At 32.6% G+C, this 25,369-nt stretch overlaps 2 protein-coding genes across 7 annotated transcripts in view; one reads left to right on the top strand and one right to left on the bottom strand.

The window, feature by feature from the left end:
* Positions 1-25,369, bottom strand: part of Anks1b (ankyrin repeat and sterile alpha motif domain containing 1B) — a 1,073,357-nt gene that overhangs the window by 744,362 nt on the left and 303,626 nt on the right. For all 6 annotated transcript variants that reach the window (XM_026398716.2, XM_026398722.2, XM_026398739.2 and 3 more), the window contains exon 9: positions 11,376-11,519. In XM_026398716.2, the coding sequence (XP_026254501.2) occupies positions 11,376-11,519 (144 nt within the window). The remainder of the gene's footprint in view (positions 1-11,375; positions 11,520-25,369) is intronic.
* On the top strand, positions 5,213-5,839 carry Garin6 (golgi associated RAB2 interactor family member 6). The gene has a single exon (XM_026398168.2). It carries the CDS (start codon positions 5,213-5,215, stop codon positions 5,837-5,839), a length of 627 nt encoding a protein of 208 aa, XP_026253953.2.

Raw genomic sequence — 25,369 nt, 5'->3', positions numbered from 1 at the left:
CCTAAGCTAATCAGTTCAAAAGTATCCACCACTTGAACTAACCAATCACTCTTACCCAACTTGTTCCCACCAATGAATGTGCTAATCAATGTTAAGAGTTGTTGTTTGATTTTCCCGCAATGTGAAATGATTTGCTGTGTGATGTTGTAATGCATAGAGTATCCAAAAAAAAAACAAAAAAACCTATGAATACTCACTAAACTAAAGGCCAGGACTCACTCCTCAGGACCACTGTATCAGAAATGGTTGTGAGTCCAGGCTCGAGCTTGCAATAAAGACTCTGATGTCATTGCATCGGATTCAGCTCCAGGAGGTCTACTGGGGTCCCACAAATCTAGTATTACAAATGCAAACACATTTAGTCCATTTCCAAGAATTCCCAAGTCTCAACAATTCCTTGGCAATGTCTCCACTTGAATCTGAAAAACCAGCCTCTACCTCAGAGCAAAGCCTGTCCAAGGAAGGGACATAAAATATTTATGAAAAATTAGATCTGCTTGTTGAAAACAATTCAAACCAGTTATAAGTATATGACAAAGGAAAGTGAGGTCTCTCATAAATCCTAAGCTTTAGAACTAATCACTATTAACTTCTAGAGTACTGTATATACTGCTAGATTTTCAAAAAACATACAAATTAATATTAGACAACTTTCAAAGCACTTATATAAGGTTGGTTTATATTCTTCTTCAACCTGACAATTCTACAGATTTAGAAGGTGATGTCTCTAGAGGCCACAGACAAAACAGAAAAAGACCAATTAGTATTTGTATAGTAAGAAATTTATACAGAAACTAGTATTTTTATTGTGATACTATCATACAATCCAGTGGATAAATAAGAACTATACTCCACATTTTAAAAAGGAGGAAGGAGAAGCTGAATTTCTTGCTCAAGATTATATAGGTAATAAATAGTATTACTTACATACAGTACCTAGCAAAATTTTTAAATAATATGAGGGATGAGGGATGTCCAAACTTCTTAATACTGTATACCTTGCATGCAGCAGATAGTCAATAATAATGTTTATGCAGCAAATGGATAATGAATAAAATAATAGGGAAGACAGGAGGGATTCTAAATAAATTATGAATCTTATCAAACCATCAATTTTTAAAAATCTAGACTCTAAATAATAAAAATATTGAGAAATCTACTCACTCTCAAAGCACAATGTAAAATGATGAATCAATTGAGTATACTCAACACAAGAATGACATCAACAATTTTTGATATCCTCTTTTTAACATTGAAATGTTACAGTGAAAACTACTGAATAGAAAATCATATACAGGTTTCTTTCTGCCTGAAAAAATGTGCACTGTTAAAGACCTTTTTAATTTCATATAAAGTATTCATGTGGGTTTTGGACCAAATACAATAGCTATACAAACTTGAGCTTGTTCTTTAACCACTTGAAATTCAATTTCAAATGTTAAAGTGAAAATTTGTCATAGGATCATTGTGAAATATAAGATAAGGAATGTAAAGTAGTTTTTACTGTACTTGGTGTTATGGTTCAGATGCATGGTGGCCCCCAAAAGTTCATGCCTGAGACAATGCAAAAACATTCAGATGTGAAATGATTAGAATATAAGAGCCACAACCTCATCAGTGGATTCATCCTCTGATATGGATTAACTTGGAAGTAACTGTGAGAAGGTAGGGTGTGGCTGGAGGAAGCAGATCACTGGGTTATGCCTTTTGGATTTATACTTTATTCCTAGTGAGCAGAGCTCTCTCTCTTTGTTTACTGGTTGGCATATCCTGGGCTACTTTCCTCTGCCACATCTTTATGCCATCATGCTCTGCCTCACCTTGGGCCCAGAGCTGTGGAGTCAGCCCAACCATGGACTGAGAACTCTGAAACCATGAGCAAAAATAAACTCTCCTTCTTCTAAGTTGTTCTTGTCAGGTCTTTGGGTCACAGTGACAAGAAAGCTGACTAAAATACCTGGCATGTGGTAGGCACTCAATAAATGCTAGTTTCATTTTTAACATTATTATTGTTTTCATAATTGTTAATATAATTATACCAATACTTTCCTAAAATGGTGCAACATGTGGACTTTATAATGGCAAAATTTTAATTGTTATTTTAAAAGTTATAAAAATGACTGTATAAAATCATAAAAACCTGGATTATATAAATGCTTGTAGGAAAGTTAAAATGTGTTTCTCTATACCTGTATTTCCTGCCTTCTGCCCAAATATAGATAGCAAGCATGTGTTCCCCGAATAAGTAGATGATAGATGAAATGTCTTCTGATCTATTTTCCATAATCATTATATTATTTTCCTACAGTTACTGCCACAAATTGCCACAAACTTAGTAGCTTAAAACAACATAATTTTTTTTTCTGACAGTTATTGGGGTCAGAGGCCTAAAAGGAATGTTATATACCTTAAAGTTAAGGTATCAGCAGAGCTGGTTACTTCTGGACACTCAGGGGGAAAAAAATTGTTTCCTGCCTTTTCCATTATCAAGAGACCCCCAGCATTCCTTGGCTCATAGGCCCTTTCTTCGTCTTCAGAGCTACCAGTGTCACATGCTCAGATCTCTCTCTGCTTTTCTCATCATATTACCTTCCCTATTATAAGAACTCTTGCGATTACACTTGGCCCACCTGAGTAATTCAGAATAATCATCCCATCTCACGATCCTTAATTACATATGAAAGGTCCCTTTTGCCACATTAGGCAATATAGTCATAGGTTCTGGGGATTAGAATAAGGATATGGATATGGATGAGCATTATCTTATTTATCACAATGCATCCTCTGAATCCTAAATATTCACCAACATCTACATGTAAAATACATTTAACTCATATCTCAGCATTCCTGTAAGTCTCAAACCATTGCACAATATCAACTTAAATTCAAAAATCTCATCAGCTCAAAAATTCCAAGTCTTCTCATAAAAATCTGTTATGGATGAAACTTGGGGTATAATCTACTTCAAGGCAAAATTCTTCATGTATGCATCTGTGAAACCAGAATAAGAATTATTTGTTCCTAAAATATAATGGTAGAACTAGCATAGTATGTTAGTCAGATTTCTATCTATAAAAAAAATACTTGAATGAATCAACTAATAATGAAGAAACGTTTATTTTGACCTACAGTTTCAGAGGTTTCAGTACATGGTCACTTGGCCCCATTGCCTTTGAAACTCTAGTAAGGTAGCACGTAATGGCAGGAACGTATGGTGAAGAAAGTTTCTCATTTCATGGCAGCCAGGAAGCAAAAGGAGAGAGAATAGGCCAGGGTCCCAATATCCCCTTTAAGGGCATACCTCCAATGACCTAACTTCATCCAGCTAGACTCCTCTTATATGTTTCATTGCCTTCCAAGATTGTCACAGACTGAGGACCAACTCTTTAACAACTGGACTTTGGGGGGATATTTTAGATCCAAACTATATATAATATTATAAGTAATACAGATAATTGCCCATCTCAAGAAGCCTGACTTAATCACATCTACAAGTTCCCTTACCCATGTAAATAATATATTCACAGGCTGTAAAGGTTAGAATGTGGATGGACATCCTGGGGGTAGGGGAAATTATTCTGTATACAATAGCCATGTTCATTATTAACTGAATACTGTTTGAATAGTTTAACTTATAATATCAATAAAATAGTTTTAAGCACTGTCCCCACTGATTACCCAGCTTACTGAACTAACATTTATCATTTCCACATTTGAAACATTGGTTCTTCTAAAGTTTTAGGAAGGATAAATTCAGCAACATAATAAGATTATATGTTGAATTATACAATTCCCAGAGCTGCTGTTATTTAAATAGTATCTTGATATTATTATTATTATTATTGTTCAGCTTTATTTTTCTTGGTAATAGAAATAATAATTTTCTAATAAAAATAGAAGGCATAGACCTGGGGTTGTGGCTCAGTGGTAGAGCACTGGCCTCATATGTATGAGGCACTGGAGTCTATTCTCAGCACCACATATAAATAAATGAATAAAATAAAGGTACATCAATAACTGAAAAAAATATTTTTTAAAAAAAGCATAAAGAATAAAAATTATATTATTCAATTGATAAACACTTCATTGAATGTAATTCTATATCTAGATACACATGCAAATGATTTTATATAAATTGAATTACATGTATGTTAATAGTTTGAAATATTATTTGTTTGCTTTTTCCTTTAAGAAAAAATGCTAGGAATATCTTTTTAGGTCAATAAATAGGGAACTACATAATAATTTTTATGGTCCAGAATAGTCTTTGACAGAATGCTCCATAATTTATTTAACCAATCCCCTAATATAAGATATGAATCTTTATATATTAATTTTGTGTATATTCATCCATCCTGTACTAACCTGTCTATCAACTTGTACAATTGTGTTTAAACTAAATATCTACAATTAGAAGTGCTAGAAAAAGAGTATGTAGAGTAAATATATTTTGTTGTATTTGTTTATTTACTGGGTTTTTTTGTTTTTTGTTTGTTTTTTTTCGGTGCTGGGGATCAAACCCAGGGCCTCATGCAAAAGCACTCTACCACTGAGCTACAGTCCCAACCCTAGAGTATATTTTAAACTCTTATACGTAACAGAAATTTTGCTACACTTGTTTTTAGAAAGCAATTTGCCAATGTATATTAAGACCCCCTACACAGGTCTCTTGGTGAGAAGGAATGGCCTACTGAGTTATGGCAAGCTGGCAGGGTGAGTAAGTGAGGTGGAGTGGAGACAACATGTCCCTGCCCTGAGGGAGGGGCCACTGGGTGACAGAGACAAAGCTAGGTGTGATAAGGACAGGTCACAATGGGCAGGAGGGTAAAAGTGGTCCCACAGGGTTAGTTTAGGCAGAGGAGACACTTCTCTGAAGAAGATTACAACTGGTAGTTGAAGTTATGGAATTAAAGAGGTCCCTTCCAAGTAAGCACCCAAATCTGAATGCCCTGACATTCACAAGGGCCCAACATCAGTGTGTGGCCACATGTTCATGCATTAAGACAGGCACCATCTGGACTGAGGGGCCTGACTATCTCTGTAACAGTCACTGATCAACGTCTCAGGGGGTCCTCAGTGGCCCCGGGACAAAAAAACCTGCAGAAGACAACTGCTTGCCCATCAGCCAGAGAGGCCAGTGAAACAGGACGCTGTGTAAGTGTGTTGTTGAATGTGTGGAACAGTCATTAGAAACTTGCTTAATAAAATAGCCATGAACGACCAGATTATGTTACCATATTACACAGCCCAAAACAGTCCTGCAATGGGCATGTTTAATACCTCCATGGGGAAACTGCAGCAACAACTGTACAAAGGGGAGTATGCTATATTCAGATATGCACCAATGTTTGAGAGTGACTTTATCCAGATCAGTAAAAGAGGAGAATTGATTGATGTGCACAACCATGCCCGGATGGTGACTATGGGTGTTGTTCGCACCAGCCCTTGCCTCACACTACCTGATGTCATGCTGCTGGCCCGGCCAGCTGCTATCTGTAAAGACTATGCCCCTTGTGGCCTTGCCACTCAAGAAAGAGCTAAAAAGCCTACACAGACCTTAGAATTAACCAGGCTGCTTCCCTTGAAGTTTGTAAAGATAACCATCCATAACAGCCACAAACAACAGCTCCACCTGAGGCTTGCTACTGGCCGTGCTTTTTACCTGCAACTGTGTCCTCCTTCAGATACAAGAGATCTTTTTGCTCACTGGGAATATCTTGTTTACATCCTGAGACCACCAGTGGAGGCTTTCAGCCGTACTCAAGTCATTCCAACTGGGGATAAATCAGACATACCTGTGTTTGAGGAAGAGGACAAGAGCCCAGAGCTAAGTCTTTAAAGAAACCAAAAGATGGGCCAGGACACTTTGGGGAAAGCAACTAAAGGCCCTGTCCTTAGAAATGAGATTCAACTTGGGAATGCACCACTTTTGAAAGAACTCAAGGCCAGATGATCCTTCATTTGGAAGCTAGGGCACACTAGAGAGGTTCCTAGTTCTTCTCCAAATTATTCCCCATAACTGAATTTTAGAGATCCCTTAGTTGTCAGCAACTCTTTAATTTCATATCCAGTGTTTCAATGCATCCCACAGCATCCTGACCATCTAATCTGTTATTGAAAACATCCTACTCCAACCTAGATAAGTTGATATATTGTGGGACATAATGTCTCCCTGCTGCTATCACTTATACAAACATGTCATATGTGCAACAATTTCTTCCTGTTTAGTTACAGGAAGAGACAGGTGACCTTGCTGGTGTCACTTTCTTTACTTATTTTTTCTCCCCCTAGGCACAAGTCATGAAGTTCTCTGGAGGGGATAAAGAGCAAGTTAGCATCAGGAATCTTCACATGAAGCCTGAAATATTTGATCTCACCTATTTTGGTTATTCTAGTGAGGAATGACTCCAACATGCATCCAACATATACTACATTCAAAAGTTCACACACTCCTGCAGTCATAGAACCTGATAAAGGGACAACAGTAGCATCAGGAGTAGTGTTGAGAATAAGCACCATAGGTGCTGTGAATGTGGCTGATACCAACACTGCAGGCTCAGGGCAGAAACGGCACTGGAAAGAGAAGATTTCAGGTTCAGGAGGAAGCACAGCCTACAAGGCAAAGTGAGTGCTTTCCAGCATGTCTAAATATTTTGACAGTTCAAGCTGCCAAGTACATTCTTGTCCTTAAAGGGTAACTCCAAGTTCATCAGCAAGAGGTGCTGGCCTCGCCCCAGAGGGCAGCATGAAAATGGTGATAGTAGGAGTAGAAATTTCTGACAAGCCTGTTGAAACATCAGGAAAAATTCAGTATCTCATCTCACCCTTGCAGAGTGAAGGCTGCATGAGTGAACAGGATGGAAACCAGGGGGGATTACTCTCTTTAGTAAAGAACCTTAAAGATCTTCTCTATACAGGATACAGAGGTGGGCATCATCTAAGACTGTGGAAGAAAGCGGTATCATTCATCATAATATAATCCATCAACTCAAATTCTCTGCTCTAACGACATTTGCTCTATAACAAGAAGAGTAGCAATAAAACTAATGGCAATTTAAGAGCAAGTTCTCAGCTGTCTTTAACTGCACCTTAACTTAATATCTATTATTAAATGAATAGAAGACAAAAAGAAAATGTTGATGGTTGCTCTCAAAAATATGATCTTCCCTTATAGCTAAAGAAAATCCTAAAATTTTTAAAATGCAGTTTTTAACCATTAACAAAAGCAATCAATAAGAAGCAAGAAAATGTAAATGAATCCAGGAAAGCAGCCCGATAGTACAGGTTTTTAAGTCCAGGTGTGAACCGTAGCATCGGCACTCATTAACTGTGATTGAACATATTATGTGTCCTCCTTTAAATGTTTAGGCTGGTAAATTAGAAATAATACATGGGAAATATCCAGTTCATAGTAGGCACAAATACATGGAAAATATGTAGTACATAGTAGGCACTGTGTAAAGAGTAGCAATTATCATGGTCAGGAATGTTGTAAAACAAATTTGAGTTTAATAATATTTTCTAAAAACTGGTTTCATTTATTTCACTTCTAATTTTTTGCCCAATTTAAATCTTATTTAACTGCTTTGAAATTATTTTATAAAGCTTATATGTACAGTAATTCTTAGTATTTTCTAAGAATTTTTATTCCCCAAAGGTATTCAGAATCTAAATTTTCACGAATTTGAAAGGAATTGCTTGTAGCAATTTCAGTCTAGTCTCAATGAAATGATAAAATGCAATATAATATATTCATGAGCATAAATTCTAAAGTGCCCATCTTTTAGCCTGTTCATTCTATGTTTAGTATTCTGGGAGGTGAAACAAAAAAATCAAACTTGAATATAAGATCAATTCAAAATCTAGACAAAAACTGGAAAGTAGATCAATATTCTAATTTTTCAAGTAAACATGATTCTAAAACTGATACATCTAGGAACAGATGTATAGGTAATGTGGACCCCAATTAAGATTGTATTATTTTCATAATACTCATGTTCACTATGATTTGAATATAAAAGATATTTAATACAAGTTCTCTGGAATCTATTAAATTAATTAATGTAACATATAATTTTTCCTAATCCTTCAAATCTGGGTACATCAAAATTTACACAGCACCATATTAATGGCACCAATCTTGAAGCTTCCTGTAGTGGACTATAAAGAAATGTTTTTTCTTTGAGCCCTAAATAGTGCACACAGCTCAATGATTTGTATTGACCTCCAAAAATGCTTGATATGTGAAAAAAAAGTGGCTACCAAATATGAAAACATTTTATAGGTTGTATGTTTTAGTTTTGCAAATTCCAAGAATATATTATTGAGAAATTATATCTAATCATAAAATAAATTATTTGGGGCAAATAATTTTAAATTTAAAACTTTTAAAAAAAACTTTCATATCTTTTAATAAAAATTGTTTCATGTGATATGTACTTTGATTTCAATACATTTCATTTGATGCTGATGATTTCCTACAACATTTCTAAAGCAACTATACTGCAAGTTGTCTTTAGGTAGGGACCAAACATCTTTGTATTTACAAACTGTTAACCACATTATAGTGCCTGGACAATCACTGTAATTTTAATCAGTGCACTGGTTATTAATAGCAAAGGCCATTTTGAATTTCTTTTCTAATTCTTTTTTAAAAATATTTTATTTATTTATGTGGTGCTAAGGATTGAACCCAGTGCCTCTCACATGCTAGGTGAGCACTCTACCACTGAGCCACAACCCCAGCCCTCTAACACTTCAATACTATTTTTCTGACTCAATATCTTTAAATTTCATATTTCCTATAGCAAATATTGTCTCATTTTTTTTTCTGATTATAAATCCTAATGGCTATTACCACCAGATCTTATTATGTCACAAAGTTTCCTTAAAATTCTGAAACAACATATCCTTTTACCTCTTTTAATGAAATAGTATTCGAGTCTTTAAGTAAGTTCAAGGATAAATAAAATAAAAATATTTTTAAATTAGTATTCATAAATGGATGGATCAGATACCCAGAAAATGCTAATAAACAAAAAACCGAGTTTGAAGATGATATAAGTTGCATATAGGTGTGTGTATTTTAATTAAAAAACTATACAATTCTTTGATATAGTTTTATAATTAAAATATATACATATATACATGTCATAGATAGGCTAAAAGTAAGCCCATAGACAATAATATTCACAGATATACATAAACAAAGTCTTAAAAATTTAAAGTGAAAAGAACATTAGTAAGTAAAAGAATACTACTACTTCTGGTTTGTTAGATTAAGTCTAGTTTTTTAAAAAAATACTACATCTCAAGTAAATTTGGAGATTTACTATAGTAACAAAATCCTAATGAGGATACTTTTTAAATGTGACATAGTGGTTGTACACTACAAATTTTAAAAAGCAAGCAATTATATCACCTAATAGTTTTAATGTAATAACACAAAGTAATATCAACAGTGAATCATGTTATTTATATTCTAGGAAAGTAGTAATAAATGAGATTTCAGAGGTAAAGCCAAAATGTAAAAGATGAAATATAATGAGAAGAATGTGCATTGTTATTCAATGGAAAGTGATGAGAAAACTAGATATCAATAGAAAAAAATCAGTACAGAACCATATTTGGAATTTATTTTAAAGAAATTCTAGATGTAAAAATGGGAGTTCTTACCCATTTGAATCAAATGTATGAAATATAATATGTCAAGAGCTTTGTAATGTTTTTAACAACTAATAAAAAAAATTCTAGATGAGATGAATTAATCAAAAAATAGTTCTGAGAAGTTTAATGAATTATAGATAGCTTTATAAACTATACAACATACTTGCATACACATATAAAAATTAACACCAAAAAGGCTATGAACTGGGAATAATTTTGTGATAAATGTAACTATTAAAACATTAAAATCTAAAAATATCAAGAAAGTAATAAATTTATTGAAACTACCAGTCTTCCCAGAAAACTGACAGGAAAAAAACTAAATACTAAAACATTATAAATCAAAAGCAAGTCACTATCAATACTAATAAAATAATAAAATAAGATAATAAAGTAAATAGTAGTAAGCTGTTGGAGAAACATAACCATGTTATTGATAATTTTTGGTAATCTGATTATTAAAGTGAAAGCTATAATACTTTAATAGTTTTAAGAATTCTACTTTGTAAGATATAACACAAAGTAATGATAAAACATTTTTACAAAGACATTAATTTTAGGAATAAAAGCATGTGTAAAAAAGGGTCAATTATTATAACATTGTTAAGCACATGAGGTTTATTTAAACAAAATATAAAAGTTATGCTTGTTAATTTTCTTTTTTTCCTTTACATATATAGATGTGAGGTAAAAATCTACATAGTATGTAAAAAGTTTAAGGGAAGATGTGAAAATCTACAAAATACACATTTGTTTATTAGTTCATTCAACTACTCTAACTAAGCCAGTAACAATGCTGATATTAGGCCATGGATCTTGAGCATCAAAGGTTTGGGTTTCTACCTTTATGGAACTCAATCCAGTATATATTGACAACAACTCTGTAAAGATCAGGATAAGCTATCTTAAAAATTCTATGAAGAGGTTTTCTCACAGTACTGGGGATTGAACCCAGGGGCATTTCACTACTGAGATACCTACCCAGCCCTTTTTATTATTTGAGACAGGGTCTCACTAAGTTGCCCAGGCTGGGCATTATATTAACATTATAGTTTTTTATCTTAAGTTCTTTCTCATCTTGTGCAGATATATTTTTATTTTAGCTTCAAATTTCCTTAAAGGAAATATTTTTCTCATCTTTGAAATTCCTCTAAGGGTTTATAGTCCAAACCACGTATCAGGAATTTGAAGGTAACACAGTAGAACCTAATGAATAATGAAATTATCTAAAAATTATCTAAAACTTATAGTCAATGTTTTAGTGTTCTCTTCTCATTTTTGTAATTTACCTCAAAATCTCTTGAGAATATATTTTCAATTTATTCTATGATGTTCCCATTGTGGTGAGAAAAAATAAACATGTTTATATCACTGACTATGCTATTAAACAGTCCAAATATAATTCCCTATATCTTTAAACCACTTTTCATTATTTATTTAAAATAGTAATCTTTAAAATGATATATTACTGGACTATAAATATTAAAACACTCATGGTACATATTCTGCATTATAATCAAAATTCAAAAACTAAAAATTATGAAAATTATGTCAATGCCTAAGCAACACACATGCACAATAAGCTAACTAAAGAAGTCATAAAGTGAACAAGATACTAATTCAATTTATAAAATTTTGAAAAATTTAATCTTAATAAAGTAGGCAACTATTTTTATGTTGTATGTAACTTTCTAGAAGCAAACCTTTACCTGTGCAAGCATGGGGAAGCCAAGGTTCCTACATCCATTACAAGGAGTCAGTGCTTCCCAAATTCCTGAAGGCCCACATGTGTTCTCATCATCATCATCTTCTTCCACCTCTCCTGGTGACAAATTTATTGTAGATGAAGTTCTCTGAAATTAAATTTATATTGTACCAATATATTATCAATGTTATTTAGATATCTTAACATCAATCAAATTATATAAATTACTTGCTGTATGTCTCAATAAACAAAAGTCAGCTTTTCCTTCCAGCTATCTAGTTATGCCATGTGACTTAGGAAAAAAATGCATAAATCAATTTAAATTGAAAGTGAACAAACTGGATGAAAATGACTAAAATAACAAACTTCATAATGAAAAACAGGACATGATAATGACCCAAGAAAATATCTGAATAGTAATAAATGAAAAAAAAAATCTCACATTATCAAGTATTTAATGTAGGCATAAAATTATGGGGAAAAGCAGTTAAAGAACTTGAAAGTAAATAGAAATTGCTAAAAAAAAAAACGAACAAAAATATTCACCAAAATCAAACATATAAGTCATATCATAAAGTTTCATATCATAATGCGGTAATATTTTTAAAATTCCAACAAGACTCCCATGTTAACCTTACAAATTTACCTTTGTTACCTTCCAAATCCTACAAAAGAGACAGCAAAGAACTCATATAAATGTTTGAACCATAAGGACAAGGGCTACATGATAGATGTTATTAGATAAGCAACAGCAAGAAAACTTTTGGACAATGATGGATAACTTTATTTAGATTAAAAAAGAGAAGGGTAGGTATTACTTGATTTAACAAACTTGAGAACAATGAAAGCAAAGTGGTTGCATGGGGGAAGAAATGGAGGGATGGCTACCAGTAAAGGTATCAGTGTAGAGTTTCTTAAAAAGCATAAAAATTGGGCTGGGGTTGTGGTTCAGCGGTAGAGCGCTCACCTAACATGTGTGAGGCCCTGGGTTTGATCCTCAGCACCACATAAAAATAAAAAAATAAAGATATTATGTCCATCTACAACTAAAAAATGAAAATATATTTTAAAAAGCATAAAACTCATTATCAGAGTCAGATCCCTAGTTTCATCTTCTCACTCAATCAGGAAACAAAACCTTCACCACTAGCAAAAAATTAGAGGTTTATTTTCCAAAAGAGTTGAAACAAAAAGATTATAAATTCTAAGTATTCCTATACACTGAGCAAAGAGATGCCTCTCATAAAATGAGAATAAGGCATAGCCTACATGCAGTAAATGAAAATTTCCAATTCATCAGTGCCCTTCCATATTTTCCTTAGAAAACATGACAGTCAGATTTCTGTTTCCTAGGTCAAAGACTAGAATATACTTCTTTAGAAACTGACTTCTGGTATAGTTTGAATATGATTTGTTCCCTCCAAAACTCACATTGGAGTTTAATGCCCATTGTGAGGCATTCAAAGAGTAGTTACTTAATCTAGCTATAGTGTTTGAAATAGGGCCTTTGGGAAGTGATTAGGATTGAATAAGGTCATCAAGGTGGAGTCCCCATGATTGAATTCTGGAGGCTTTAAAAGAGGGAAACTACACATTCATGTTGGGTTGCCCTTTCACTATCACTGCCTCAGGACTCTCACAAGGTCATTGCCAGATATGGCCCCTCAGAATTAAACAACTAGTATTGTGAGCCAAAATAAACCTTTTTAAAAAAAAAAAAAAACACTCTTTCCTTAAAATCTGTGGTATTGTTCAACTAATTAAAAAAAATAACTAAGACCACCTCCAAAAAAAAAAAAAAAAAAAGATCTAGAAATTACCAGGAAAATGGTGAGGTCTATATTTTAATCTCTACTGTGAAACCCACCTCTCAAAGACATCCATTCACATAAATAGTTTCTAATGTTCTAGTTAACTATAAATAAAAATCACTACATATTTAAAGAAATACCAAAATAAATATTTTTAAAAAACATTAGTTTTGTCAGAAGAATAGAAAATAATCTGCATCCATGAAACAAGAACAGAATGCTACAAAATAAATACATGCACACTTAAATTGCAACAGAAGTATTGGAAAATATATCTAAGGAAATTTCTTCAAAAGTAAAATAAAAGATGAGACATTAGAAGTTAAGAAAGCTAGGCAATTGAACAAACAGATTCAAAACCCGAACAGCAGAAGTTACAAACATTAGAAAGGAATAGAAATGGGAAGATCAATGAAATAACAAGAAATTTTGTAAGAACTAAAAAAAAAAAAGTTCCTTATTCAGAGAGGCTGTTGAATGTTCAACAGATGGATTTTTAAAAATATATATGTATAACTTCATTTGAGAAAGGAGTTTAGTCTTTTGCCCATTTATTGACTGGGTTATTTGCATTTTTGGTGTTAAGGTTTTTTATGTATTCTGAATATTAATCCCCTGTCAGAGAAGTAGCTGGCAAAGATTTTTTTTTTCCCATTCTGTAAGCTCTCTTCACACTCTAGTTTCCTTTGCTGTGCAGAAGCTTTTTAATTTGGTGCTGTCCCAGTTACTTATTCTTGATTTTATTTCTTGAGCTTAAGGAGACTTGTTAAAGAAGTCAATGCCTGCATTAATACGTTAGACTATTGACTCCATGTTATCTTCAAGCAGTTACAAATTATCTGGTCCACTTTAATTTCACTAGTGAGAGAGAGAAATCTACTTTCACTCTTCTACATAAGGATATGCATTTTTTCCTAGCACCATCTGTTAAAAAGGCTATCATTTCTCCAACATACATTTTTAGCACCTTTGCAAAGTATTACATGTCTGTAGGTATGTGGGTTTGCCTGTTTCTTATACTTTTCCATTGGTCTTCGTGTTTATTTTTGATCCCAATACAAATAACCAACAAAAATATGAAAAACGTTCAACATATCTGGAAGTCATGAAACTACAAATGAAAACTACCTTGAGATTTCTCCTCACTTCAGTGATGCCAATCATCAAGAATACAAATAATAATAAATTCTGGCAAGAATGTCAGGAAAAAGATACACTCACATTGTTGGTCGAAAATTAGTACAACCACTTTGGAAAACAGAATGGTGATCAAAAAAAAAAAACTAGAAATGGAATTACCACATTACCCTGCTATCCCACTTCTCAGGATGATGATGATGATGATGATGAAGAAGAAGAAGGAGAAGAAGAAGAAGAAGAAGGAGAAGAAGAAGAAGAAGAAGGAAGAGAAGAAGAAGAAGAAGAAGAAGAAGAAGAAGAAGAAGAAGAAGAAGAAGAAGAAGAAGAAGAAGAAGAAGAAGAAGAAGACGACGAGGAGGAGGAGGAGGAGGAGGAGGAGGAGGAGGAGGAGGAGGAGGAGGAGGAGGAGAAACATTCTATTGTTAAACCATCTATCAATGTTTATAGCACACAATTCACAATAGCCAAGTTATGGAACCATCTCAGGTGCCCATCAACAGATGAATGGATTAAGAAAATGTAGTATATATACATATTGGTTTAACTCAGCCATAAAAAGGAATGAAATTATGGCACTGCCAGTAAATGGATAAAACTAGAGAACATCATGCTAAATGAAATCATCTAGACTCAGAAAATCAAGAGTTGAATGTTTTTTTTTTCTCACAAGTGGAATTTAGAGAAAAGTAAAGGGAAAAGAGGGGCGGGTAAGATCGGAGTTCATGAGGATAAAGGGAAAATCAGTGGAGTAGAAGAAGGAAATCGAGAAGGAGGGAAGAAAAATGGGAAAGAGAAAATGTGGAATGAATTTGATAAAATTACACCATGTGAATGTATAAAATCACAATGCATTCTATCTTAATACACATCAAATTAAAAACTACATAAATAGAAGGAAGAGCAGTATAGAGTATAGAAAAGGGAATAGGGAAAGGGAGGAGAAGAAAGAGAAGGGGAGGTAAAGAGGAAGCACTGAGGCCTAAAATGGACCAAATTAAATTCTATGCACGTATGATTATGTCAAAATGAACCCAAATACTATGTGTAACTATAACGTGTTATAAAATCATTTTTATAAAAACATGAGACTAAACATGCCGCAGTCTGTCTGGGCACAATTCAGGAGCCACTTGTCAAAAGAAAGGAACTTTATTTTTAGAACCACACACGCCAAACAAAACAGCTCCTCAGGAAAAACCCTCAGAGCCCAACTGCCACCACCGGCTTCCCACAAGCCTCTCAACCTCCCCCCCTCCTCCTGCTCTTGCGGCCGATTGGCTGGGTCGTGTGGGCGGAGCCAAAAAGTCCCCAAATGAGCAGCTCCGTGGTCTGAAAGGGCAGGGAAACAGCCCAATGAGCATCACCGCAGAGGAGCCAATCAGCTAGAAGTTGCTGGGGCCGCTGTGAGCCAATCATCAGCTGGCAGTCTGAAAGTTTGCTGGGGCCCCCTTCGGCTGTGGCTCTCAACATAAACAAAATAGCTAAATACTGACAATATGAAAGCATTTATTTTGTGTGTGTGTGTGTGTGTGTGTGTGTGTGTATATATATATATATAATATATATAAATTTTACATATTTATATTATAAACATAAAGTAAAGGAACAAACTTGTCTAAAGAGCTTCACAATGTAGTGTTCAGCATAACACACAGATCATGATTATTGAAATGACTAAAGAATTCTACATATGGGATTGTAAATAACTCCTCCCCACAAATATACACCCTCAAAAAAAAGTTGTTGCCTTTAAAAGTAAAACATAAGACCTTCTTTTTCCTTATATTTCAAAGAATTTGTTTTTCTATTCACATTTTAATTTTCCCTTATCAATTGGCAGTAAATTAGAAACAATAAAATAGTCCCTTAATTAGTTGCTGCCTATAAAATATAATAACATCTATGCTATACTGAGAAATTACTATGTGATTTATATTATCATGGGATTCTTTTCCATTAATTATTTTTATTTACCCAACAGACCTTGGGAGCAGATATTCTTTTCCCCTCATCTTATAAAGAGAGGTCAAGTAAAACCTGAAGTCTCAGACCTGGTAAGTAAGAAAAAAATAAAAGTTCTACAGCCAGACTATAGGTAGACCTTATGCTTACCTAACCACTCTGTTACAGGACACCTTATTTGGCACAACATGCTATAAAAGAAAATATATTAAAAAATCAAGATGATATAGCTGCCATTTAAAAAGGGAGGTATATATTTTCTTTGTTTCCACTACATTATGATAACTCCTGAGAGCATTTTGCCACCTGTGACAGTCAGTGAAATTTTCTTTAATTTGGAACACAGAAGCCCATCATTTATGAATACACAATTGTCCAACCAGTAATAAAAGGTAATTATCACAGAGATTTTTTAATCCTACAGATTATCTGGGTAAAATATACATATATATGGGAAATCTAAAGCTTTATCCTAACAAGAACATTTATAGGATTGATCATCAATATGTTGTTCACAAATGTGAATAAAAGTCAAATAGGCATTTTTGTCACCAATTCATGATTAGTTACTGGTTTTGACCTCAGAGATGAAATTGCATGGCATTATAAACAATTGCACACCTGGTTAAGAACTGTCTACATCTCATAGATTGACATTTCATTTCACTAGTTCCTTTGTTTTTGTTAATGGTACTGTAATTATCTAATCCAATTATGTGGTAAAGTTCTTACATCTCTTTGTTCTAAGGAAAAAAAAATATTGATATCTCTTCCCTACTTAAGTCTCCAATTATTTCCCATTACATGGCAAATAATATCGTAATTCTTTCAAATGACTTCAAGATTCTATGATTAAACTACTTTTCAGCCTTTTTTCCTATTCAATTTTACTCACTCCAGATTACAACCAAGTGGAATTATTCACCCTTGCCTAATCATGCTCCATGCTTTTATTTGCATCTTCTACCTTAATTCTTTGTTTCAGCATATTGCAGTGGTTAAGCACTTATCCTCTAAAATTAGACAGTCCTGAATTTGAGTTATAATTGTTCCACTATCTGATACTTTTCAGCAGATATGTCCATTGTCAGTCTTACTAGCATTATTTTTGCAATAGAAAATAACATTGAGGGTTTTTTCCTAATAATTAAATGAAGTAATGAATAAAAAGTGCCTGATACATGATAGGTCTCAATAAATATTAACTTTCTAATATATTATTTTCTTATAATTTTATATATGAGAAATACAGTTGAGATTTCATGTCTTACATAAAAATTTTCAGATATATCACAAACAGAAATAATCTCACTTACTTCTAAATGTCTGTAACTATGTAAATGTGCAAAGTGTATTTTGGTATTTCACATATACACTGAAATCATAGATGACATATTGGCAAAGAGCATTGGTTGTGAAGTCAAATAGATGTATACATTAATGTCCTTGCTCTGACATTTCCAAGCTACGTGATTTTGAGAAAATCACATAATCTTATTAATCCTCAGTTCCTTTATCTGAAAAAGTATGTAAATAATAATTCCCATTTTGATAGGACTATATAAGCATGCAATTAACTGCTTGACAGTGACTGGCATATAAAAATAAATTCTGCTATTTTTGTTATTATATTTATTCTGAAAAAGTTGTGTATATACAGTGTGCTCATGCATAAACACATGTACAAACACAATGTGGCTTTCCTATCCTATTTAATTGTAAGTTATTGGAAAGGAAACATTGCCTTATTCATATCTATATCTCATAATGTATGTTCATAATTGAACTTCATAAATATTTATTGAATAAATTATTGAATAAATGAACCATCATTTTCATTTGGCCACCTAGAAAATTTAAGTAATATTAAGGGGAATATAAAATTGTATCACAAATATCATGGATTAATATTTTAGTTTTATTTCATATTTATCATTACCAATAGCTTTATCAGAAATGAAGACATTTATCAGTGGTTTAGCACTGCCCCCTAAAGACGGTACAGAAATTTGCTACCTAAAACCATATTTTTACTTATTTCAATAAAAAAAATATATCTTGGAAAGATTTTATCAAACCAAATCAAATCTTCAATTATATATGGAAAAGAAGTCACATAAACACACATAAACTCCAGGGATTTCCTTTATTTCACATGCCTTTTATACATTTTACTGAAGATATGACTATGTTCTAAAGTTGTGAAAAACTGGACATTTTTTTTACAGAGAAAAGGCCTAAATCTATAGACTTTGAGCCTATTATCTTTCTTAGTTATTACATGATTCTTATATAGAAGAAAGGATGGAATACTTCACATGGTTTCAAAGGAAAAAGAGTCATAATACATAAACACCATGGAAAGACAAATTTGAACTCTATGAAAGAAAAAAAATACTAGAATAATTATATCATCAAATAAAGAAGAAATGAAATTTCCCTGCAAGGTGGTGTGTCTGTGACTCTGTAGGTATGTAATTTTTCATACATTTTATATGTAATAATTATTATATAATTACATATGATAGTAGTTTGTAATTTATAAAATGTTTTTGGATATAGAATACCCAATAAAGTAGATAAGGATTATACCTGTTTTACAAATAAAGAAACTCAAGCTCAAGTTGTTACTCAGCTTGATGTTATCAAATGAGGCCAAATCATATATAATACAAGTACTACAATTGTTTTTAATATTTTTTTTTATTTGTAGGTGGACACAATGACCTTTATTTATTTATTTATTTTTTAATGTGGTGCCAAGGATCAAACCCAGTACCACATGCATGCTAGGCGAGTGTTCCACAGCTGAGCTACAACCCCAGACCCCCAAGTCCTACAACCTTTTGATCACACTGTGGAAGTAATCTCCTAATTACTGGAGTTCTTCAAAGTAACAACAGATGTTCAAGCCAATTTAATAGAACTATCAAGACAAAGGAACTACACAAAAAGGCAGAATTCAGGAAGGAACCCATAAGAAATGGAGATCTAAAACAAAGAACAATTTGGAATGGGTAACTAATCTACCCTACCTTACAGCATACTCTCAGGTCTTTTAGTATTTTCTTTTCAAAAATGAAATTGTTTTGTAGATTTTTATGAAATTTAAAAGAATGCATGCTTATTAAAAATAAATAATTCAAAATAAAATATTAAAAAGAAGAAAGATAAGCTTTCCTAAACTCACTCCTTTGGTAAATATTAAGTGAATGTCCTCCCAAACTTTTCATCCTTGTCTGATGACTTTCTCAAAATAAATTAATAAATGTACAATTGTATACTAAAGAGGACAACCATTCTCAATTGTGTATATATTGCCAATGTTCTCTTTTAACCTATTTTCCACATAGTAACCAGAGAAATTCTTATTTCATAGGACAATGATTGGTAGTTAGCTTCTTCCCTAAAAGCACTGAATAGCATTTCATTGTTTTTCAGATAAAATTTAAAATTACTTTTTTACATTTTTTATTGGTGCACTATAATTATACATAATAGTAGAATTCATTGTGTCATATTTGTACATGCATATATGACATAATTTGGTCAATTTCATTCCCCAGTACCTCCCTTTTTCCTCCCTTTCTTCCCTCCTCTTGATACCCTTCCTCTACCCTAGTTTCCCTTCTATTTTCATGATATTCCCGCTTTATTCACCTTTTTTTTCTCTAGCATCCACATATGAAAGAACATATATAACCCATGATGTTCTGAGTCTGGTTTATTTCCTTAACATGATAGTCTCCAGTTCCGTGCATTTTCCTACAATTAACATAACTTCAATCTTCTTCACAGCTGAGAATAGTCCATCAAAGGATTTTGTATATACAGCAAATTATCTTTATCCATTCATCTGAGGACAGATACCTAGAATGGTCTTATAACTTGGCCACAAAGCATTGCACTACCATAAACATGGGTCATAGTAAAAGGACTTTAATTCTTTAGAATAAATACAGAGGAGTAGTATAGCTGAGTCACCTCGTTGTTCCATTCCTAGTCTTTCAAGGAACTGTTTTCCATAGTGGTTGTATTAATTTAAAATCCCACAAACAGAGGATAAGTGTTACTTTTTCCTCATATGACAGCCCAGCATTTATTTTTATTTGTATTCTTGATGACTGCCATTCTACCTTGAGTACAATGAAACCTCAGTGTAGCTTTGATTTGCATTTTCCTGATAGATAAAATGGTGAATATTTTTTTATCTGTTTGTTGGCCATTTGTCCATTGTTGAGAATTGTCTGTTTAGTCCATTTGACCATTTACTGATTGGGTTATCTGAGGTTTTAGTGGTAAGTCTGAGTTTTTTATGTTTTCAGAATATTAACACATTGTAGGAAGAATACCTGGCAAAGATTTTCTCCCATTCTGTAGGTTTTGTCATCATGGTCCTAAATTGTTTTCTTTGCTGTGCATAAGTTTTTTAAATTCCACTCCATTAATTCTTGATATTATTTCTTGAGATTAATGAGTCCTTTTGAAGAAGTCATTGCCTATGTCTATATGTTGGGGTATTGATTCTGTTTTCTAAGAGCAGTTGCAATATTTTTGTCTAATTCCTAGTCTTTGATTCATTTATGATTTGATTTCTGTATAGGGTGAGAAATAGGGATCTGGTTTCATTATTCTACATATGGATATCAAGTTTACTCAACACCATGTATTTAAAAGGCTGTCTTTTGTTCAATGTATGTTTTAGACAACTCTTTGTCAAGGATCAGATAACTATCTGTGTAGTTTTCTCTGTCTTCTATTTTATTCCATTACTCTACAGATCGGTTTTTATGCCAGTACCATTGTAATTTTGTTACTAAAGCTTTGTAGTTGTTAATGGTTTAAATATAAGGTGTCCACCCAAAAGCTCATTCGTGAGATTGGCTTATGAGAACCTTAACCTACCAGTGTGTTATTCCCCTGATAAGGATTAACTGAGTGGTGACTGTAGGCAGGTAGGGTATAGCTAGAGGAGGTGGGTCATTGGGGGTGCACCTTTGGGGTTTATATTTTATGAGCTGAACTTAGTCTCTTTCTCTCTGCTTCTTGGTGCAGTCTTCCTCTACCACACCCTCCCGTCATGATGTCCTGCTTCACCTCAGGCTCTGAGGAATAAAGTCATCCATCTGTAGACTGGGACATGTGAAACTGTGAGGCCCAAATAAACTTTCTCTCCTCTAAAAATTATTCTTGTCAGGTCTTTTGGTCAAAGCAGATAAAAAGCTGACTAAAACAGTAGTATAATTTGAAATCAGGTATTGTGATGCTTCCAATATTATTCTTTTTGTTCAGAATTGTTTGGGCTATTCTGGGTCTTTTACTCTCCATGGGAATTTTAAGAACCTTTTCTAGTTCAAATAAGAATTTCATTGGAATTTTGATGGAGACTATGTTAAACCTGTAGATTGTTTTTGGTAATATGACCATCTTAACATTAATTCTGCTTATCCATGAACATAGGAGGTCTTTCTATCTTCTAGGGTCTTCTATTATTTCTTCAGTACTCTTTAATTTTCACAGTAGATATCTTTCAACTCCTTGGTAAGATTTGCTTCTATGTCTTTGTTCTTTCTTCCTCTTGTCACTGTTTGAGGCTATTGCAAATAGAATTGTTTTCATATTTTTTTGGCAGGGTCATTTTTGGTATATAGAAAATCCATTAATTTTTGTTTATTGATTTTTTTCATGTTTCTAGTTTGTTGAATTTGTTCATCAACACTGGAAGTCTTCTGGTGGAGTTGTTTTTTTTTTTTGGAGGCGGGGTCTTAAAAGTATAGGATCATATTGTCTTCAAACAGTACTTATTTGACTTCTTTTTTTCCCCATTCATATTCCTTTTATTTCCTTCTTTTGCCTAATTTCTCCTATATTGAATAAGAGTAGTGATAGTGGACACCCAGGTCTTGTTCCTGATTTTTTAGAGAAAAACTTTCAGTTTTTTTCCATGCAGTATGACTTTGGCTTTGGTAAGTTTTATAATATTAAGGCAAGTTTCTTCTATCCCTAGTTCTTTTCATGTTTTTTTTCATACATGGGAGCTGAATTTTGTGGAAGGCTTTTTCTACATCTATTGAGATGCTCATATGAGTTTTTTTCTTTGATTCTATTTATGTGGTGAATGTATTGATTTGTGTATGTTAAACCATTCTTGTATCCCTGGAATGAAAACAGTTTAACCTTAAAAGATGTATGATTTTATTGTGTTATTGAGCATTATTTGCTAGCATAATATTAAGATTTTGCATCTATATTCCTGAAGGATGTTTGGTCTGCAGTGTTTTCTCCTCGATACATCCTTATCTGATGCTGGTATCAGGGTGATACTGGCTTCACAGAATGAAATTGGAAGTTCTCCCCCTTTTCTATTTGATGGAATAATTTGAGGAGTATTGGCATTGGTTCTTTCTTTTCTTCTTTTTTAAATTTTTATTTATTTATTTATTTGCTTGTTTGTTTATTATCTGTTTTTTTTTGTACTGGAGACTTATCTCATGGTACTTTACCACTGAGTCACATACCCAGCCTTTTGGACCTTTTTATCTGTATAGTTCTCTCCTTTCTGTTTTTCTGCCTCCAAATTATAATTGGCTCAGTCTTCCTTAACACAGTGAAACTACCTGATTCTCTCTTTTTCCTTTTTGTGATGTGTTTAAGCTATGTATCTAGGCAGAAAGCAGAAGTAATAGCAGTTTGTCTCCTATGTTTTCTATCAGGCATCAGAGCCTTCTTTCATCTTATAATCTGATAATAGATGTTTATTTTGTCCAGTATTCTAGAACTTTAAAAAAGGAGTTATTTCACACCCTACTGTTACTTCAGGGAAGTCTAACAAAGCAAATCTTCAAAAATAGTCATATATTTATTTCTGTCTATTCATCTTAGAGCTTTCATCACTTCTCACATTTGTCTGGTTAAATCATCCCCTTTCCTCTATTTTGTATGAATTCTTTAAATATGTTAATATTCCCTCATCCCATATTTATCCCTTGAAATTAGTCATTTCCTTCCACAGTTATGCTTTGTTGCCAATTTTACAATTTCAAGATAAGTAAATGGTCCTGGGAAAATAATCCTACTATCACATAGTCATCATTCAACTATTAATTTTGCATCAATAGAGGCATACACTTAAAATCAATCTGAGCTTCTTGCAAAGATAATGTCAGTACTACTTAAGCTAATTTAATTAAAAATTATATTGTTTACACCTGATATTTTTTAGAATTCATTTAAATTAATTAAAAACGTAGTGATCAAAAATTACTATCTTGGAAGCTAAACCTGAAAATGAGGGAGTAAAAGCCCAATATTATGTCATAAACATTGAACTTAAAGTATAAAAAAATACACACATAAATGTAGAGTAAAACTAGACCAAAAGTATAAACATTACTGATCAAAACAAGATGCTAGGAAAACATTTTTTTAAAAGGAGTAATTATTTTCAACCATGGAGAGTGAAGGAGAGAAGTAAGAGAGTGCTGAGAAATAGTACCTCATGAGATAAAAATACTACCCAAAAAAGAAAGAGAGAATAAAAACAAGGCCAAGGGATTGCATGATCATGGCAGCATGAATTCAATGGCTGTTTGGAAATAAGCCATTTGAAAAAAATAAGACAAAAGGCATGGTGGGGAGATGGGACAGAAAACCAAATCAGGGCTCTGATGTGGGAAGCAGACAATTTAAAACAGGTCTACTAATGTCAATAATTTTCTACTTCCAATTATATTTCAATTTAAAAAATAGGTTTTATGTGGTTGGGTACAAGGCATTCGGAGCGATTTCTCTTACCTGAATTATCAAAGTACACATGTGCTAACAACTCAATCTATTGTTTTAAATTATTTGATAGATGTTACATGAAGTATATTTTCTGTTATTTATGTATTCTGCAAAATGGCTAGCACATTTCTAAGCACACCACATGTATATACATTTTGACTGGACAACTCTGCTTCTTTCCAGTTCCTTATTTCCTCTTTAGACTAGAGTAAAAACAAAAACAAAAAATTCCAAAGTCCACCGTACCTATATCAAGAGTATCACACTGATCTTATGAAATATTATAAGCATCAGATAATACAAAATATAAATAGAATACTTATGTATAAAATTTTAACTCAAAAACTTTATACCCAGCAAATTTATCATCTATGTTTAAAAGCTAGACTTATAAAATGCATTTATGAATAATTTAAGACAATAAAAATTTTCCAATTCAAACATAAATGTCATTTTATCAAGGGAAAAAATAGAAATCAAAATGGTGTGATAAAATTTTTCCAATTAAAAGATAAATGACATTCTATCAAGGGACAAATTAGAAATCAAAATGTGTAGAATAAAGGATAATTAGTGAACACTGAAATCAATTAAATATAATATTTTAAGTATAATAGTATTTGTTAATACAGTCATAAAATATGGTGTTAATATGTTCTTTATATTCAGGTGAAATACCACAAATTCAAGGAGTTGAAAATTATTGAAACTTGGGAGTTAAAATATGTCAACTGATTATTAAAAAACTACTTAAAAACTAAGATTTTCTACATATGAGCAAAATCCACTAGAAGACATAATGGGAAAAGAACATGATTCAAAAAATTTAAAAATCAAAAATCAAAACAGCTAACAATAACCTTAATAAGAATTGTGGGGGCCCTAGATAAATAAAATTATATAAGTATCAAATATAAAACATATAATAAGAAACACAGGAAAACTAATTTAAATGGAGAGAAATATCAGAACACTGATGGCTGAATGTTCCAAAGATGGTAAACAGTCCTCAAATAAAAGTATATTAATTACAATTTTAATCAAAATTTCTACAGATTCTGTAAAGTGAGGACAGAAATTATGTCAAATATTATCATATCAGAGACTAGTAGAAACATAGATAACATATATGAGTTTAACAATTAATACTTTTTAATGAATGGTTAAAGTGATAAATTATTCCTAAATGTATTTGAAAGAAAAGATAGTAAAAGGAATTTGAAATCCACTAAAAAAAATAAAGAAGATTAAAAAAATAAATAAGTCATGAAAAAGTTGATAACTTGTATTAAAAGGAAAA

This window comes from Urocitellus parryii, chromosome 5 (genome assembly GCF_045843805.1).
Source record: "Urocitellus parryii isolate mUroPar1 chromosome 5, mUroPar1.hap1, whole genome shotgun sequence".
Lineage (NCBI taxonomy): Eukaryota > Metazoa > Chordata > Mammalia > Rodentia > Sciuridae > Urocitellus > Urocitellus parryii.
The sequence above is the reverse complement of the archived record's forward strand: the minus strand, read 5'-3'. Positions and strand labels throughout refer to the sequence as shown.